This window comes from Indicator indicator, chromosome 1 (genome assembly GCF_027791375.1).
Source record: "Indicator indicator isolate 239-I01 chromosome 1, UM_Iind_1.1, whole genome shotgun sequence".
Taxonomy (NCBI): domain Eukaryota; kingdom Metazoa; phylum Chordata; class Aves; order Piciformes; family Indicatoridae; genus Indicator; species Indicator indicator.
In genome coordinates this window covers 129,297,845-129,316,735 of record NC_072010.1, presented here as the reverse complement: position 1 = coordinate 129,316,735, position 18,891 = coordinate 129,297,845, and the positions used below count along the sequence as shown (strand labels likewise).

General features: G+C 44.5%; 1 protein-coding gene across 1 annotated transcript in view; it reads right to left on the bottom strand.

Annotated features, from left to right (window-relative positions):
• The window catches only part of SH3KBP1 (SH3 domain containing kinase binding protein 1), a 114,079-nt gene that overhangs the window by 18,232 nt on the left and 76,956 nt on the right, over positions 1 to 18,891 (bottom strand). The window contains exons 9-11 of the mRNA XM_054381236.1: positions 15,272 to 15,323; positions 8,635 to 8,715; positions 4,844 to 5,006 (exon numbers count right to left, since the gene is read on the bottom strand). Of these exons, the coding sequence (XP_054237211.1) occupies positions 4,844 to 5,006; positions 8,635 to 8,715; positions 15,272 to 15,323 (296 nt within the window). The remainder of the gene's footprint in view (positions 1 to 4,843; positions 5,007 to 8,634; positions 8,716 to 15,271; positions 15,324 to 18,891) is intronic.

Below are 18,891 nucleotides of genomic sequence, written 5' to 3'. Positions count from 1 at the left end.
TCGTTCTTCAGATGTTCACAGCATCTCAACATGAAGGAAACAGAAGGGCAAAGGGACATTTTCTTTCACCATCTTATTTAGAAAGTTTTTTAATTAATTGGCTTGCATGAACTACAGCCATCAACTACCTAGAATGCTGGAGTGAAGGAGAGAATCCCCAGCTAGCACTGTGTATTCCAGTAGCTCCCAATATTTGCTCATAAATGCAGTTCCTCCACCACATTTTTGCACCTTGCTTATGAGATTGGACTATATATATTGTCAGCATAGGTCCAAAGAACCAAGACCACCCATCCTGGGTTAACACAGCCTGCTCTCACAAGCCCCTCTCCCCTAATCTGTTTGAAATGTTGGACTTGATGATCTTAAAGACCTTTTCCCACCTTTACGATGCTATGATTCTAAATGTCTTTGGAATAGGCAAGTGTCAAGAGTTGTGATACTTTCTACAGAGGAACTATCTCAAAATTAAACAGGAGATCAAACACAAGCAACATGATTATTTTTCTTCTTAAAACTTTCTATCCCACAAACAGTTCAGTTTACTACAACAATCTCCCTGTTAAAAACAATAAATTGTAAAAGGGATTTGTTAGGTGAGTATCTGGGCACTGCACAACTCACACATCAATCCCTGTGACATTTACTGAGATAACAACAGTTTAATGAATGCAATAAATTGTATTGACCATCATTATCAGGTCACCTACCAAAGATCAGAGTTTTCCCCACAGACTATAGCCAGCGTAGCACTGCAACAGTTCTGATGTACAGGAGGTACCCAAATGATGTGTGAAAATATAGATCTGTCCCTGAAACAGCCCAGGCAGTTGTGCATTTCTGTGAACAGCTATAATTAGCCATTGACAATGAAATACACAGGCAGCTTCTGCATCTCACTGCTTTTTTTCACTTGTCTCTGCCTTTGCTGCCATCATAAACTGATGACAGATGGCCTGAACCTTGACTCACAACAGCAAAGCACCAAGTAGCTGGAAACCCTATTTCAGCCTTCAGGAAGGCTGTGATGAAGAGCCTGGAAATTTGTGTTAAAAACTTGAGGAAGTCACAGATAAGTAAACATGAACCCAGTTAAACACTGTGGTAGGGTGACAAGTGGTGTTCTATGAACTAAAAAAAAAGACAGGCAACCAATTTATGACCTGAAAAACAAACTAGTCCTACACAGCTATCACAAACAGGAAGAGAACAGAAGAAATGTAACACACTCCTAGAAAAATGTATTAATTGGCAAGGGGATAAATAAGGTTATTCTCCAAGTGATCTGAGCAGTTGAGTTTTCTCATGTGCTGATCTTTTCACTTTTAAACCATTGCTTATATATTTGTAATTCTCTAAGGAGCAACACAGCTTTTTGGCTGACAGGGCAATGAGCATCTGACTGTGTGCCCCCAGCAAACTAAGAGTGCCGTGCGAGGTGGAAGCACTCTAGGAAAGGTGTGAGTATGCTTTTGGAGGAGAGTCTTAGGATGGGCTGATTTAGGGGCTGCAAGTCACAACATTTACCAGTTGACTACACAAGATACCCAAGACACATGACAACAACCTCCACAAAAGCACCCAACCCTGTTGTCAAGACTTGACAGGCTTGCTATGCCAACCTACAGCCCTACTGGTGTAAAAGGAGTGGAGCCATGCCTTGGTCACAGCATCTCCCTCCCTCCACCTGTGCAGATAGGCTGTCAGCTTCATCAGACAGATGATCAGACTGAAAGACATCCCCCATTGCTGGAAATCCCACTGCAAACTGATTAATTACCATCTGGAGCAGCTCCCTGACCCATATGGCTGAATGGCTGCACAAATGCTGGTGCTAACATAAGGGAGGCTGCAGGAACAGGCTGCCAGGAGAGGGAATGTGCTCCTGTTAGCAGCAGCATGGACACAGATTGGTTCAGACTGATTGTAAAAATGCACTTTTTGTGGTTTTTTGTGACTTGCCTACTCAACTCATCCTTAGACTGTATAATCCCAGGTATGTCTAAACGTCCTGTGAGGCCTTCGGAGCAAACTGACAGCCATTTGCTGTCCTAATTGGGTTTTGGCTCTCCTATTCCCCTTGAAGCCCTAACCTGCCTACAAGGAAGGAGGATACTGTTTAAAGGGGAGACTCATCACCACAAAAAAGTCTGTGAAATGTAGAAGATGCAATCTAGTTACTCAGAACAGAAAAAAAAAATCAAAAAACTCTTCTGCTCAGCAGCAATCATGGAAATCTGATGGGACTCACTCCAAAGCTACAGCAATTCTTCCCTCTAGGATCATGCACTGCTTTTGGTTAGGGTAGAGTTAATTTTCTTTATAGCAGCCTGCAGGGTGCTCTGTTTGGATTTGTGATGAAAATAGTGTTGGTAACACAGAAGTGGTGTTGTTACTGAGGAGCAGTTTCTCTGTTTCTTACCCTGTCCCACCAGCCAGTAGACTGGAGGTGCACAAGAAGCTGGAGGGGATGCAGGCAGGACAGCTGACCCCAGCTGCCCAAAAGGATTTTCCATACCCTATGACCATTGCTCAACAATAAAAACTGGGAGAAGAAGGGAGAAAGGGATTGTTTGAAGTGATGTGGATTGTCTTCCTGAGTCTCTAACATGTGTGCTGGAGCCCTGCTTCCCTTGACATGGCTGAAGCCTGCCTGTTGAGGGGAAGCAGTGAATGAATTCTTGGTTTGCTTCACTTGCAAGCACAGCATTTGCTTGATCTTTTTTAACTGTCTTTATCTCAACCCACAAATTTTCTCACTTCTGCCCTTCTGATTCTCACCTCCACCCCAGTGTGGGCAAGTGAGGGAGCAGCTGGGTGGGGCTGAGCTGGTTAAATCACTGGAGTTAAATCAGGACATATCAGCTGAAATTCTGCTGGTTCCATTTTAATTCTAATTGCCTCAGGCTTTTCAAATTCTGGACAGGGATACCAGCATGTCTTAAAAATATTTACTGTCTTATTAAACCGAAGTAAAACCAAACACCTTTCCTGAAATGACTGCTTCCATTTCAAGTTTCATATTTCAGACCATTGCCCCTGGATGAAACAGTCCTTCTGCAGCCTTCTTGTAGCCCCCTTCAGGTACTGGAAGGCTGCTCTTAGGTCTCCCCAGAGCCTTCTCTTCTCCAGGCTGAACAGCCCCAACCCTCTCAGCCTGTCCTTGTAAGAGAGGTAATCCAACCCTCTCTATGATCGTAACTTGTGGGCCTCCTCTGGAACCTCTCCAACAGATCCATGTCCTTCTTGTGCTGGGGACACCAAAGCTGGACACAGTACTCCAGGTAGGGTCTCATGACAGCAGAGTAGAGGGGGGAGAATCATCTCTCTCAACCTGCTGGCCATGCTTCTTTTGATGCAGCTCAGCATACAGTTGGCTTTTTTGGGCTTTTTATTTTCCCCTCCTGTATGAGGTGTACATCCCTAACATAACAGAGTAACACTTCTCCTCTGTTGGATCCTGAAGTGTTTTGAATTGCTGCTGGAGCCATCAAGACTTACCCTTATTTTTCAGTTCAGAGCAGTAAAGCTTTTGCCTCCCTCAGCTGAGCAGTTCAGTTTTGTATGACCACTTTGTTTTACATGCAAACTTCTGGTTTTGCATGGTGGTTTCCCTTCACTTGAAGAACAATTTGAGGTAAACTAGGAAGGAAGCCAACATTAGCACAGCATACTGATGCAGATATTTCCCACATATTCAGCAGTGGAAACTCTGATGTTGCAGTGAGAGCGTGTTCATCAGCAGAAATGAACCAGTAATGGACAGCCTGTTATTCTTCACAGAATCACAGATTTGGAAGGTTGGAAGGCACCTCAAGGATTATCTAGTTCCAACTCCTCTGTCCTTCAAAACTTCAAGGGATGGAGCTTCCACCAACTACTTGGGCAATCTGTTCCAGTGTCTCACCACCCTCATGGTGAATTCTTCCTAACACCTAACCTAAATCTCCCCTCCTCCAGCTTGGATCCATTCCCCCCAGTCCTATCACTCCCTGACACCCTAAAAAGTCCCTCCCCAGCTTTCTTGTAGCCCCATTCAGATATCGGAAGGCCACAATAAGGTCTCCTTAAAGCCTTCTCTTCTCCAAACTGAAGAACCCCAACTCTCTCAGTCTGTCACAGAATCACAGAATTAACCAGGTTAGAAAAGACCTTCAAGATCGAGTCCAACCTATCACCCAACACCACCTAATCAACTAACCCATGGCACTGAGTGCCTCATTCAGTCTTATTTTAAACACTCCCAGGGATGGTGACTCCACCACCTCCCTGGGCAGCACACTCTAATGGCCAGCCTCTCTTTCTGTGAAGAATTTCTTTCTAACACCCAGCCTAAACCTCCCCTGGTGCAGCTTGAGACTGTGTCCTCTCCTTCTGTCACTGCTTGCCTGGGAGAACAGACCAACCCCCACCTGGCTACAGCCTCCCTTCAGGCAGTTGTAGACAGCAATAAGGTCTCACAGCAGAGGAGCTCCAGCCCTCTGCCCACCCTCATGACCCTTCTTCTGGACACATTCCAGCACCTCCAGATCTTTCTTCTAATAGAGGCTCCAGAACTGGACACAGTGCTCCAGGTGGGGTCCCACCAGAGCAGTGCAGAGGGGGAGAATCACCTCCCTCGCCATGCTGGCCACACTTCTCCTGATGCAACCCAGGATACAGCTGGCTTGAGAAGATGGATGGGATCCAGCTGGATGTCCAGAGGATTTTCTTTCATTTTTTGTTGTTTTAAATACAGCTTAGCATGAAATAAATGGTGACACTGTAACATGTAAAACCTCAATTATGTGTTGGGTTTTTTTTTCACTAACCCCAAAAGCAGTGGACAGAGGAAAAGCAATACCTTGTGTGAGTCACAGGCCCTACTGGTCTTTCTGGTCGTCTTGGGGGCAAGGTACCAGGTCTGTTCCCAGAGTTTGCTTTGGGTGGCCGAGGTTTCTTCGGAGGTATAGCAGGAACTGAAGGCTTCTGCAAGTCTAACTGTTTTTGCTCTCTCTCTGATCTTTCTTTAAGTCAATTATTTCCAAGGGGAAAAAAGAAAATAAAACCAAAAAAGAACAACAGAAGACAGATTTTATTAAGTGGAACTCATTTGCATTCACAAATCTACAATTAAACAAGAACTCCTTAACAGTAGATAAAATATATACAAAGAAAAACTTACCTCCTTTCCACCTCTGTCCTAAATCATTCTTTATTTGCAGTAATGTGTTTGCCCTGCCTGGCTGTTGTGCCTGTGATTTCTCATGACTGAAATGTGTCTGAGTGGGAATGCTGTTTTATATTTTCATAACTTACTGATTTCTGAGCATCAAAAAGTGAGAATGGCAAAAATTCCATACCACATGGAACAAGTTTTCATGAGTACAGCTTATATCACATTCTGATGTAAAATCATAGAAAGGTTTGGGTTGGAAGGGACCTCCAAAGGTCAGCTAGTCCAACCTCCCTGCAGTCAGCAGGGGCCTCTTCCACTAGACCAGGCTGCTCACAGCCTTGTCCAGCCTGACCCTCTCCAGGTCCAGCCTCAGTTACCTCCCTGAGCAATCTGTTGCATTCTTCCACCACCCTCATGTTGCAGAACTTGTTCCTAACAGCCAATCTAAATCTTCTCTCATTTCAAACCATTGTCCCTTGTTCTAGCTGCAGGCCTTTGCAAACAGTCCCTCTGCAGCCTTCTTGGAGCCTACTAGAAGGCTGCTCTTAGGTCTGCCTGGAGCCTTCTTCAGACTGAACAACCCCAACTCCCTCAGCCTGTCCTCATGAGAGGTGCTCCAGCCCTGATTATAGCACAATACTAAATTAGAAGGTCACAAATGTAACTGTGCTGGATACTCTTTAACATCTCTTGAACAGAGAAGTGCCACTTCTAGGGGGGGGTGGGGAGGAAAGTGTGCTTCAAGTGAACTACAGTTAAATTAAAATATAAGCATCAAAATTCAGTGAAGTTAGGCAGGATATAACACCCCCACCCCCCAAATTGACCTTTTATTTAGGTTTTTTAAGCATAAAATTCTATGATCATTTTTTCAGCTAGCCACTGAAAAATAAAATCTTTTGCAGAACTGATTGTGCATAGTCAGAAAAGTACCACAATATTAATAGCCAAAGCCAAACAGGGGATGCTACTCAGTATATAAGATACACCACACATGAAAACCTCTTCCACACGATATGCTTTAACATCTAAACAGCTCTGCCACACCACAGGAAACTTGATTCTTCTTAAAGAAGGTACAACACTCTCAAAGGGACCAAAGTTTGGCAGTATCTCACTTCCCTTGACAGCACTGCCTGTATGTCATGAATGTTATTCAGAATCACAGAGAGGCATAGAATGTTAGGGGTTGGAAAAGACCTCAGAAGACCATCCAGTCCAACCCCCTTCCAGAGATCACCTAGGGCAGCTCACACAGGAACACATCCAGGAAAGTTCTGAATGTCTCCAGAGAAAGAGATGCCACAACCTCTTGGGGCAGCCTGCTCCAGCCCTCTGCCACCCTCACACTGAAAAAATTTTTCCTTCTGTTCCCATGGCACCTCCTCTGCTCCAGCTGGCACCCAGTGCCCCTTGGCCCATCCTTTCACATCCCTGAGCAGAGCCTGGCTCTGTCCTCCCCAGCACTGAGGGCAGCCCTCAGGCTCCTCTGCTCCCAGCTCCCTCAGCCTGGCCTCACAGGGAGATTTTCCACTGCCTGCACCAGCTTGGGGGCTCTGTGCTGGGCTCTTTCAAGCAGTTCCCTGAGGTCCTTCCTGAACTGAGGGGCCCAAAACTGGACACAAGATCCCAGTTGCAGCCTCACCAGAGCAGGGTAGAGTGGGAAGGATAACCTCTCTCCACCTACTAACCACTGTATTGCTTAAGGGATCATAGATTCCAGTCTGAGAGGATCATGGAATAAATCACCAGGAACACAATCCACATGAGATCTGGAGTTGTCCAGTAAGTGACTGTTGCTCACAGGTTTATAGCCTTTCCCAGTACACTTTCAGCTGATGAAGTCATTGGGTGCTTTGTAACACTGAAGCTTTTCCAATCTATGGTGTAATTTTTCCATACTCCTATGTCAATTTATACTGTGTCAATGTCCAGGAATCTTTACTATGTCTGAGGAACACAGGCTAGGCACACACCATAAGAATGCTCTTGTGCCAGCCCTGCTGCCACACCTCACCTAACAATCCCTGCCCAGAGAAGTTGTGGAGACTCCTTCTCTGGAGAACCTGCCTGGACACATTCCTGTGTGGCCTGCCCTACAGGATGCTGCTTTGGCACAGGGGTTGCAGTAGATGATCTCGAGTTTCCTTCCAACCACTGTGATTCAACCTAATCTGATTATTGTCAGTGTGGGAGGGGAATTTCAGCCCACTACACTACAACACTTAGAAGTTAAAAAAAGCCATAAACAAACTTGTCTGTACAATTAAATAATCCACTAAAACACAGGAAACTTGGCACCATGTTCACTTAGAGAATCAATGTAGCTCTTTTCCACATACTGTTCAGAGCACACAATGAACATAATGAAACCATTAATGGTTTAATTTGTTTGTCACTGCTCTTTGTGTGTGCCCCCCTTATTGATATGTTCAAACCTGACTTCGAAGGCATAATTCTTGTTTTCTTCACAGGCTTGATTATGACTGTGGTGGCTATGATAACAGGGGGATTCATAAGCTTTCATGACCTGTATCTTCACAGATCTGTGATGCCAGGAAACCACCAACCTTGGGTTTAACTGTTTTTAACAGATGGAGAGAGGTGATTCTGCTACTTTAGTCTGATCTGAGGAGACCTCACTGGGAGTACTGCATCCAGGTCTGCAGCCCTCAGCACAGGAAGGACATGGACCTGAAGGAGCACGTCCAGAGGAGGGAAACAAAGATGATGAGGGGGCTGGAGCACCTGTGCTACAAAGACAGGATGTGGGAGCTGGGATTGTTCAGACTGAAGAAGAAAATGCTCCAGAGAGACCTAAGAGCAGCCTTCCAGTACCTGAAGGGAGCCTCCAAGGCTACAGAGGGACTGTTTGCAAAGGCCTGGAGGGACAGGACGAGAGGCAATGGGTTTGAAATGAGAGCAGAGCAGACTGAGATTGGATGTGAGGAACAAGTTCTGCACCAGGAGGCTGCTGGAATGCTGCAACAGGTTGCTCTGGGAAGTAGTTGAGGATCCATCCCTGGAGATCTTCAAGGTCAGGCTGGACAAGGCTCTGAGCAACCTGATCTAGTAGACAATGTCCCTGCTCACTGCAAGGGGCTGGACTTGACCTTTGGAGGTTCCTTCCAGCCCAACCATTCTGTGATTCTATAACAAAGCACACACTAATCTGGAGTATCTCACTTGATCTGGGTTTCACTGAGCTCAGAGCTTTAGACAGCATTTTCTGTATGTCCTCTTGACTTCAGTTGAGGCTGGAAGTCCTTTTCACCTCTGGATTGGTACAACTGACTGCCCTGAATTGAGTCCAGAAGGAATACTGAGATCCTTTCTGAAATGCCTATCATCACAGATCTATCAGAGTGGGACATGACCATCCAAACAATCTACTTCATGAAAAGAGAGCCTGGGAGATGAGGATGCCACTTCCCCTGCCTCTCTGCAGAGAGCAAGCAGGAAAGCACATTTCATACCTTTTTCTTCTGTCCGGTTCGGAAGACATTCTGGCCTTTCGGGAGGTACCTTTTTGATCTCATGCTTTCGGTCTGTGGTAGCTGTCAAAGAAATGAAAGTTTGCAATTCTGAACAAGTGAACAAACCAGGACACACAGCTGCAGAAGATTTCATTCTGAAACTTCTTAGGCTATTTGCAACCTTCAGATTGAAAACACCTTGGTAAAACTAAACAAAAGCTACTTGCAAGTATTTGCTTACATGGTAACCACAAAAAAGGCAACTGGATGTTTATGTTTCCACAGTCAAGTTCACACTTTCCCAAGCATTCACCTCAAAAGAACAGGCAGCTCCTGACCATCGTGTGAAAAACAAACAAAATTAATATTCATAGATTCACAGAATTTAGGTATAGGTTTGAAGGGACCTTAAAGATCATCCAGCTCTAATCCCTGTGCCACAGGCAGGGACACCTTCCAGCAGCCCAGGTTGCTCAAGGCCTCATCCAACCTGGCCTTGAATATCTCCAAGGGAGGGAACACCCACAACCTCCCTGGACAACCTGTTCCAGCGTCTCACCATCCTCTCTGGAAAGAGTCTCCTCTTCATCTCCAGTCTCAATCTGCCCTCCTCAAGCCTCAATCCATTCCCTCTCATCCTATCTCTACAAGCTGTTGTCAAAAGTCCCTTCCTGGCTTTCTTGTAGCTCCCTTTAGATACTGGCAGGCTGCTCTGAGCTCTCCCCTTCAGCCTTCTCTTCACCAGACTGAACAGCCCCACTCTGGCAGCCTGGAATTTGAAATGTGGAGAGATGTGTTACTATTGTAGACATGCTTAATTGAAGAGGAATTCAGCAGTCTGGAGAATCATTCGGCATACATTAATTTGGCCTTTCTGCCAAGAATGTACTTTGTAGACAAACCAACATCAATTTCCATTAAGTTCCATTCCCCTCTCTTTCACCTGCACTACCACTTGTTCACTTCCACATGGCAGAGGGATGAAAACAGTAGCACTGACAGAAGGGCTATTTGAATTGACAGCTTTTGGCCTGGAGGTGTCAGCCTCTGCCACCTTCTGCCCCACTTTTAGAGACCCTGGCACACTGACTTCTGTTGCTACAAAGGAATATGGGAACTTCAGGCACCAACAACAGGCAGGCTTTGCAAAAATTTCCTGGCATGTGCAAAGTGCAATCTTCCAGTCCCCATTTCTTATAGAAATGTTACTGGCTCTTGGCTTTGCTGCACTGGCTAACTACCAGGTGCAAATGCCATTGCAACTTAGCAGTGTTGAAAAGTACTTTAGGTAACACTCCTAGTAATTCAATAAAAATTACACCATGTGACATCCAAGAAAAGCAGAGGAGGCAAAGCAGGGAACAGAAGGTATTTTTTTTTTGCTTCAGACTGCTCTATTACATGCAGCTCTCAAGTACTCTGAGATCTCTGAATGTGCTGTTCCAACTCTGTTCTGCAGCTGGTTCCTAGAAATCAGCACACATCACTGCAAATTGCTCATCAGTGGTGATCATCAGCCATTGTTTCTTGAAATAACTGTGCTGTTGGACAGGCAACCCTCCCATCACTTATCATGTCAAAAAATAACACTAAATTGCCATTTTACCTGATAGTGGCCTTCCAATACCTGAAGGGAGCCTCCAAGGCTACAGAGGGACTGTTTGCAAAGGCCTGGAGGGACAGGACGAGAGGCAATGGGTTTGAAATGAGAGCAGAGCAGACTGAGATTGGATGTGAGGAACAAGTTCTGCACCAGGAGGCTGCTGGAATGCTGCAACAGGTTGCTCTGGGAAGTAGTTGAGGATCCATCCCTGGAGATCTTCAAGGTCAGGCTGGACAAGGCTCTGAGCAACCTGATCTAGTAGACAATGTCCCTGCTCACTGCAAGGGGCTGGACTTGACCTTTGGAGGTTCCTTCCAGCCCAACCATTCTGTGATTCTATAACAAAGCACACACTAATCTGGAGTATCTCACTTGATCTGGGTTTCACTGAGCTCAGAGCTTTAGACAGCATTTTCTGTATGTCCTCTTGACTTCAGTTGAGGCTGGAAGTCCTTTTCACCTCTGGATTGGTACAACTGACTGCCCTGAATTGAGTCCAGAAGGAATACTGAGATCCTTTCTGAAATGCCTATCATCACAGATCTATCAGAGTGGGACATGACCATCCAAACAATCTACTTCATGAAAAGAGAGCCTGGGAAATGAGGACTTGCAATGGTTCCATTTTGGACCCTTCCAACTCAAACCATTCTGCAACTCTATGATTCCAAGATCTTAATCTAAATTGTCTAAATGAGTCTATGGAAAATAGTTCACTGCAATAAACTGTTGTTAGAGACCAGTTAAGCCTTCCTAAACACAGGTTATGCAAAGCACAAGTCAACATATTGACCATCTTGCACATATTTGTGTGTTCAAGGGAAAAAAAGAGACACAAGTCTGAATTGCAGTAAGTTTACTCAATTACAGCAAGTTTACCACTCACCATAACCACACAGAGGGGACGTTCTCAGGCCATGTCTAAACCAAGAAGCCTATAAACACTGAGGATCTGCCAGGCTCAGGTGTATCTCCTGCTTGGATTATGATCCCCAAAGTCATTAGCAGCCAGGCAGGCTCCACGATCCTGCCTCAGCTGCCAGGAGAAGGTCACACAATCACAGAGTACATCTGGTTGGGAGAGACCTTCAGGATAATGTAGTCCAACCTTCACCTGCAAGGAAGCTCTGGTGAACTCTACACAAACTCCCAGAGGGACTCAAAGGAATATTCCCATCCTCCAGTCTCAATTCAGGGGTACTGCTTATCCCAGCCACCCAGTGGAATGCCTGCTGCTTTCCAATGATTATGTAAGGGCCTCCTGCTCCTAACTTTGGCTCTCCAGTTTCCACCTTACTTTACAAAGCAGCCCAGGAGAGACAGCCCTGCTGTGCAAAATCTGGAAATGCAGTCAAACTTCCAGCAAAGTAGGCTTCTCACTGTACTAATTCTAATTCTCTGCTAGGATTTTTATGCTCTGCATCAGGAAATATCAATATTTCATTATTTAGGCTGCAACTGACAATTCTCCATTTATTCACCACTCTGTGACTGGGTAAATATGCAGAAACATCACTGGAAATTGTTACCTCCTGCCATCAATAAGGCTTCACATGGAGATGTGGTAAAGAACAGGGAGATCTTGGTCAAATGATAGTTTGTCAAAGTCAGCATGGCAATAAGCATAAGAGGATTTTCACCTCTAAATACATCTCAGAAGAACTTCTGTGTGCATGCTCAGCCCAAACTTGTCAAAGTATGAAAAGTGCCCCCAGCAAAAGAGGGATGTGGAGCTCCTGGAGCAGGTCCAGAGGAGGGCCACATAGGTGATCAGAGGGCTGGAGAACTGTCCCTCTGGGGACAGGCTGACAGAGTTGGGGCTGTTCAGCCTGGAGGAAAGAAGATTCAAGGGAGAGCTTAGAGCAGCCTGCCAGTACCTGAAGGGGGCTACAAGAAAACCAGGAAGGGACTTTTGACAAGGGCTTGTAGTGATAGGATGAGAGGGAATGGATTGAAGCTTGAGGAGGGCAGATTGAGACTGGAGCTTGGGAAGAAATTCTTTAGAGAGTGGTGAGACTCTGGCACAGGTTGCCCAGGAAGGCTGTGGATGTTCCCTCCCTTGGAGGTTTTCAAGGCCAGGCTGGATGAGGCCTTGAGCAACCTGGGCTGGTGGAAGGTGTCCCTGCCCATGGTAGGGGGGTGGGAACTAGATGACCTTTAAGGTCCCTTCCAACCCAACCCATTCTACGAATCTCTCAATGGCAGTAGCCTTGGCTTTGCCAGAGACTCAGAGGGCCATTATCCAATTGTCTGTGTCCTTTAAACGTTCATTTTCCCTTAGGGAAACCAGCACATTATCCTTCTGTGGTGACACAGCAAATGCATTGGATGCAAACAGACACAAACATATTCAAAGTATTATTCTCTAATTACAGGAGTTTGAAGTGAGAGCAATGAAATGTTTGACAGAGCTTTGCCACAACGTGTTGAGCTGTCACTAAGACATCTTCAGTGTGCAACCACCACTAGATGGCAAAATCATACTGCTCTGTCTGGACTGACCCTAAAACACATTCACATTCTCAGGAGCCTCAAGAAAAGGGTGAAGAATAAACCATGGGTGCCCAATAAGCAAACCAAATATTTATAGTCATTAATTCTGTACTCCATGTACTGCTTGACAAATTCAAACCAATTAAATCATAGTCTACTGACTCACAGTGAATAGTACATTGGTGTAACTTGGTCTACTCGCAGATTGAGATTGTAGGACAGAGAAATTAATTTTTAATAAAGAATCATAGAATGGTTTGGGTTGGAAGGGACTTACAAAGGTCATCCAGTCCAACCCTCACTGCAGTGAGCAGGGACATTGTCTACTAGATTAGGTTGGTCAGAGCCTTGTCAAGCCTCATCTTGAAGATCTTCAGGGGATGGAGCCTCAACGACCTCCCTGGGCAACCTGTTGCAGTGTTCCACCACCCTCATGGTGCAGAACTGGTTCCTAACATTCAATCTAAATCTGTTCTGCTCTCATTTATACCACTGCCCCTCATCCTGTCCCTGCAGGCCTTTGCAAACAGTCCCTCTGCAGCCTTCTTCCTGTAGCCCCCTTCAAGTACTGGCAGGCTGCTCTTAGGTCTCTCTGGAGCCTTCTCCTCTCCAGGCTGAACATCCTCAGCTCCCTCAGCCTGTCCATGTAGGAGTGATGCTCCAGCCTGTTCAGTGTTAACAAAAATTATCTGTCTAGACTGTTAATTTTGGTGTTTGGTTTTTTTTTGGTTGGTTGGTCGGTTGGTTTTTTTTCAATGTATGCCAGCAGTGGGGGAAGTGGCAGCAGTGCTGCAGGAGGAGTTAAGGGATTAAAGAATTCCAGCCACAGTTAATTTCCACCACAAGTGCAATACAGATGAAAACTCCAAGAGCATCCCATGCCTTGTCCTTTGTGATGTTATATGAATGGAACAGGGATTTGGTTTCTGAGGTCAGAACTCTCAAGCATGTCAAGAACTCTCAAGATACTTTAACTGCGTGCATTAAGAGGACTGTGGCCAGCAGGTCAAGAGAGGGGATTCTGCCCCTTGACTCTGCTCTGGTGAGACCTCACCTCCAATATTGCCTCCAGTTCTTGTGTTCCCAGCATAAGAAGGACTCAGCTGTTGGAGTGAGTCTAGAGGAAGCCACAAAAATGATCCAAGGACTGGAGCACCTCTGCTATGAGGATAGGCTGAGGGAGCTGGGGGTGTTCAGCCTGGAGAAGAAAAGACTCCAGGGGCACCTCAGAGCTGCTTTCCAATAGCTGAAGGAATCCTACAGGAAGGCTGCAGAGGGACTTTTCCTGAGGGTGTCTGGAGACAGGACAAGGGGGAATGGTTTGAAGATGATGGTGAGTAGGATTAGACTGGATCTGAGGAAGAAGTTCTTTAGTACAACAGTAGTGAGACTCTGGAATAGGCTGCCCAGGGAGGCTGTGGATGCCTCCTCCTTGGGTGTTACTCAAGGCCAGGTTGGATGAGGCCTTGAGCAGCTGAGTCTAGTTGAGAGGGCCTCCCTGCCCATGGCAGGGGTGTTGGAGTAGATTATCTTTGAAGTCCCTTCCATTCTATAATTCTAACTGTTTCTAAGGTTCACAGAAAAAAAAAAAATCTCGTAGGCACTTTTGAAAATTTGTTTTGCGAGGTTGTTGTAAAACTACAAATGAAGTGGTTCCAGGTCTCTGTTGATACACACTTCAGTCTAATAGATTCCCAAACCAGCTTTGCTAGCAGTCATCTGCTTTGAAGACATCACTACCCCTTAATTTATTTGCAACATCATTATCTACATAACCAGATTCAGGGTAACTCCTTTCAGTTCTATACTTATGGCTGTAAACTACTGAAAGCCAAGACTCTAACTATGGCACAGAACCTGGAGACATTCAGCCAGCTCTAACATTCATTAATAGATTTGCAACACCATTATCTACATAACCAGATTAAGGATAACTCCTTTTAGTTCTATACTTAGGGCTATAAAGTACTGGAAACCAAGGCTCTAACTATGGCATAAAATCTGGAGACATTCAGCCAGCTCCAACACTCATTCAGACTTGCAAAGACTGCAGCTCAGATGGGGCCACTGTATTCCAGCCAAGTTCTTACATTGCATCATATAGATATGCAAGGAAAAAAAAAAAAAAAGCTCTTTATCTCTATAATAAACCAAATTTGTAGGTATAAAGTGAATGCAATATCCTCCTGCAGGTATTATCAGACTCCAAGAGATTTGATCTATATTGCAAAGACACACACAAAATCAACTTCAGGCAAGGAACAGAAGCAGAGAACTTCTAAGGAACGTGCTCACTCCAACTCAGCATGTTTAAGAGGCAAAAAAAGATTATTTTTAAATTATGCAGATGGTTGGAATACATTTAAGGAGCAAACCACAGTCTTTCAGGGTTATCAGCTTTTTGCAGGTTGATGCGGATTTATCAGTTGCTGTCTAGACACCTCTTGCTTATCAGATGAATTCTACAGAAAGCTGAACACCCTTAATTTAGACTAAGATGTGCTCACTGGCATGGACTGTACAAAATCAGCTTCATCTTACCTGATCCTTGCTTGATGACAGGAGCTGATGGAGGTGGTGGTTTCTTCGGTCTCTAAAATGTAATAACAGGAGAAAAGAGATTGCTTCAAAACGCCTGCAAACCTCACTCCTTACAAAGCTGGGAGGTCATCACGCACTGCTGAACATCAATAATGACAAGCCTTGAGACTGCAGCAAATTAGGAATCTTCTTGTACTAATTCTAATTCTCTGCTAGGATTTTTATGCTCTGCATCAGGAAATATCAATATTTCATTATTTAGGCTGCAACTGACAATTCTCCATTTATTCACCACTCTGTGACTGGGTAAATATGCAGAAACATCACTGGAAATTGTTACCTCCTGCCATCAATAAGGCTTCACATGGAGATGTGGTAAAGAATAGGGAGATCTTGGTCAAATGACAGTTTGTCAAAGTCAGCATGGCAATAAGCATAGGAGGATTTTCACCTCTAAATACATCTCAGAAGAACTCCTTCTGTGTGCATGCTCCGCCCAAATTTGTCAAAGACTGAGTACGAAAAGTGCCCCCAGCAAAAGAGGGATGTGGGATTGCACATCTGTCACATATTTCATCACTAAAATGAATTTTAAGAGAGAAAATAGCATTGACACATTAAAAAAATTGCCATTTTTCTACTTTTTCAATTGAAATGTCCTGCAAGAGGGGGAAAATAAAGTCCAGTTTATCTGCCTTAAGGTTAGAGAAATACATGACCTTTGGTTTAAGGAAGAAATCTATTTGGAAGTTCACCTTGTAAATACCGTAAACAAAAAAAACAAAACAAATCAAGAATCCAACAGCAAAACACACACACACACAAAACCACCAAACAGACAGATGTGACAATACCTCAAGTGTGCTTCTTCAGCCTCATAAATGGGGCACAACCTCAGAACACAGGAAATGCTGCAAAGGTTACATCTTACTCACTCACTATGATACATTTACTGTTCCAGTTGTGAAAGGAACCTAACAGAGTTTTAGATGTTTGGGGAAATTAAATAAAGAATGAAATAAATTCCAACCACTTTGTACTTTTGATTTTTACTTTCTTTGTAATGACCATTTCCCCAATAGAATCATAAAATGGTTTGGGTTGGAAGGGACTTCCAAAGGTCATCGAGTCCAAACCCCTTGCAGACAGCAGGGACATCCTAACTAGATCAGGTTGCTCAGAGCCACATCCAGCCTGGCCTTAAAGACCTCCAGGGATGAGGCTTCCACCATGTCCCTGGGCAAGCTGTTCCAGTGTCTCACCACCCTCATGGGGAAGAACTTCTTCCTAACATCCAGTCTGAATCTACCCATTTCTATTTTTGTTCCATTCCCCCTAGTCCTATCATTACCTGACACCCTTCAGCCAGTTCTCAACCCACCTCCTTGTCTACTCACCTAACCCACACTTCCTAAGCTTACCTATGAGGAAACATCCACTGCTCTTCCCTCATCTACCCAGCTGTTCACACCATCACAGAAGGCTAACAGATTGGTCAAGCATTATTTCCCCTTGATGAATCTGTGCTGGCTGTTCCTGACAAAGTGGTTTTAACTGGAAGCTGATGAGCGAAATCTATTGTTTTGAAAAGGCAGACAAACATCAGAAAGGAGGTAGCATGAATGAGCATTAAGACTGCTGAGGGAAGCATGGAGAAGCAGGGGGAGAATGACAACGGTCTGTGGCTGGATAAGATCACCAAGGTGGTGATGGAGACAGGCCAGAAATGAAGCCAACGGAATGGAAATCAAGATTGGTTGAATGAGAACAGAACCACAGAGCAGGGACAAAGAGTGAGAAGGGAGACAAAAACAAGTTGGGTAAAGGAATCTGGTGTTGTGATACAAAGTAAATCCAGATGGTGATTTAGACTCAGGTAGTAAGGCCAGGGGAAAAGACTGAGACCACCTGAGAGGTAGAGACAGGGACTATGAAAAGAATAGAAAAGGCCTGGGACAAATAGTCACAAGTGGAGAAGAATCAGGACTGGAAAACTGGGGAATAAACAAGGAGATGGGAAAAGATCCCAAGCATTTGTTCAACAAGTGTAAGACCTAACTGCAACAAATGCTTTCAGACCATGGGACAGCAGCCAAGGTTTCTGGATCACATCAGAAAGTACCTGAAAAACACAGTGGAAAAATAGCCCTTTCTTTCCCTTTTAACACTGAATTGAGCAATTTCTAAGTGTCTGAATATTTCATTTATTCTTACAAGTTATACTCATTATACTCTAAAGAAAGAAAAAGAAGCTACTTAAAGATACATCATTTATAAGTTCAAAAAGACCAAAAAAAATTTCACCACAAAAATGGATAAAAGATTTTTTTCTTCTTCTCTAATAGGCTCTCTGTGTCTTAAAAGTTTATGATTTCTGCCTCTCCAGGAAATCATCTTCTTTTATTATTAGGCCTGAAGCCAGGACATCCACTCTACTATGGAAATGTGTTTTCATCTCCTGCAGTGTTTTGCTGCTCTTCTACCTTCATTTTCATTAATTATTATGTTAGGTTCTGTGAGTTAATAGTCGCTTTATTAAGCTTTCCAAGTTATTTAATTTTTGCCTCCAGCATCCAATTTTATTGCCAAAGACTGAAGCTAAATGTCAGTAAGTCTCTGTTTTATCACAGGAGGCTCACACTGTCTCTGAAATACTCAGCAAAAAGCCTGACTGCAAGCTCAGGATATTCCAAAATGGAATGGACTTTTTGGGGAAGGGACTCATAGAATGGTTTGGCTTGGAAGGGACCTTGAACATCATCTGGTTCCAAACCCCCTTCCACTAGTAAGGCTTCATCCAGCCTGACCTTAAACACCTCCAGGGAGGGGGCATCCAGAACCTTCCTGGGCAACCTGTTCCGGTGTCTTGCCACCCTCACTGGAAACAATTTCTTCCTTATCTCCAGTCTGAATCTGTGCTCCTCAAGCTGCAATCCATTGCCCTTTGTCCTGTCACTACAAGACCTTGTAAAAAGTCCCTTCCCAGCTTTCTTGTAGCCCCCTTCAGGTACTAGAATCATCGAATCATAGAAGGCTGCTCTAAGATCTCTTCTCCAGGCTGAACAGCCTCAACTCTTTCAGCCTGTCCCCATAAGGGTGTTTCTCCAGCCTGCTGATCATCTTCATGGCCCTCTCCTGGACCCACTCCAGCAGCGTAATGTCCCTCTTATGCTGAGGGCACCAGAACTGGATGCAGTGCTCCAGGTGGGGTCTCACCAGAGCAGAGTAATCCATTACTTTATTCCAGGAAGCTGCAGGATTTCTAAATATTGTTCTGCAAATAATACCACCACCTCCTTCAAATCAATAGAAGCCTACAAAGCTTCTGCACTGATATTCTGCCTTCTTTTTTAATAATTCTAAGAGAGGCTCTGAGATTCCAAAGGCTCAATGTTGTCTTTCAAATCTCAACAGTTAAAAGCTCACCCTTTTCATTCTGGAGCATTGCTTGAGTGCTGTCAATCAGCATGCAGGTGTTAAGGTACATTTTCATATCCCACCACAAAGACAATGGAGAAAAGAGTTAACAATTCTGGTCATAAGTGACCTGATTCAGTAAATTACCCTGGGATATTCAGTTCCTCTCTCTCTCAAACTCAGCCTGCAGGACAAAGAGCTTT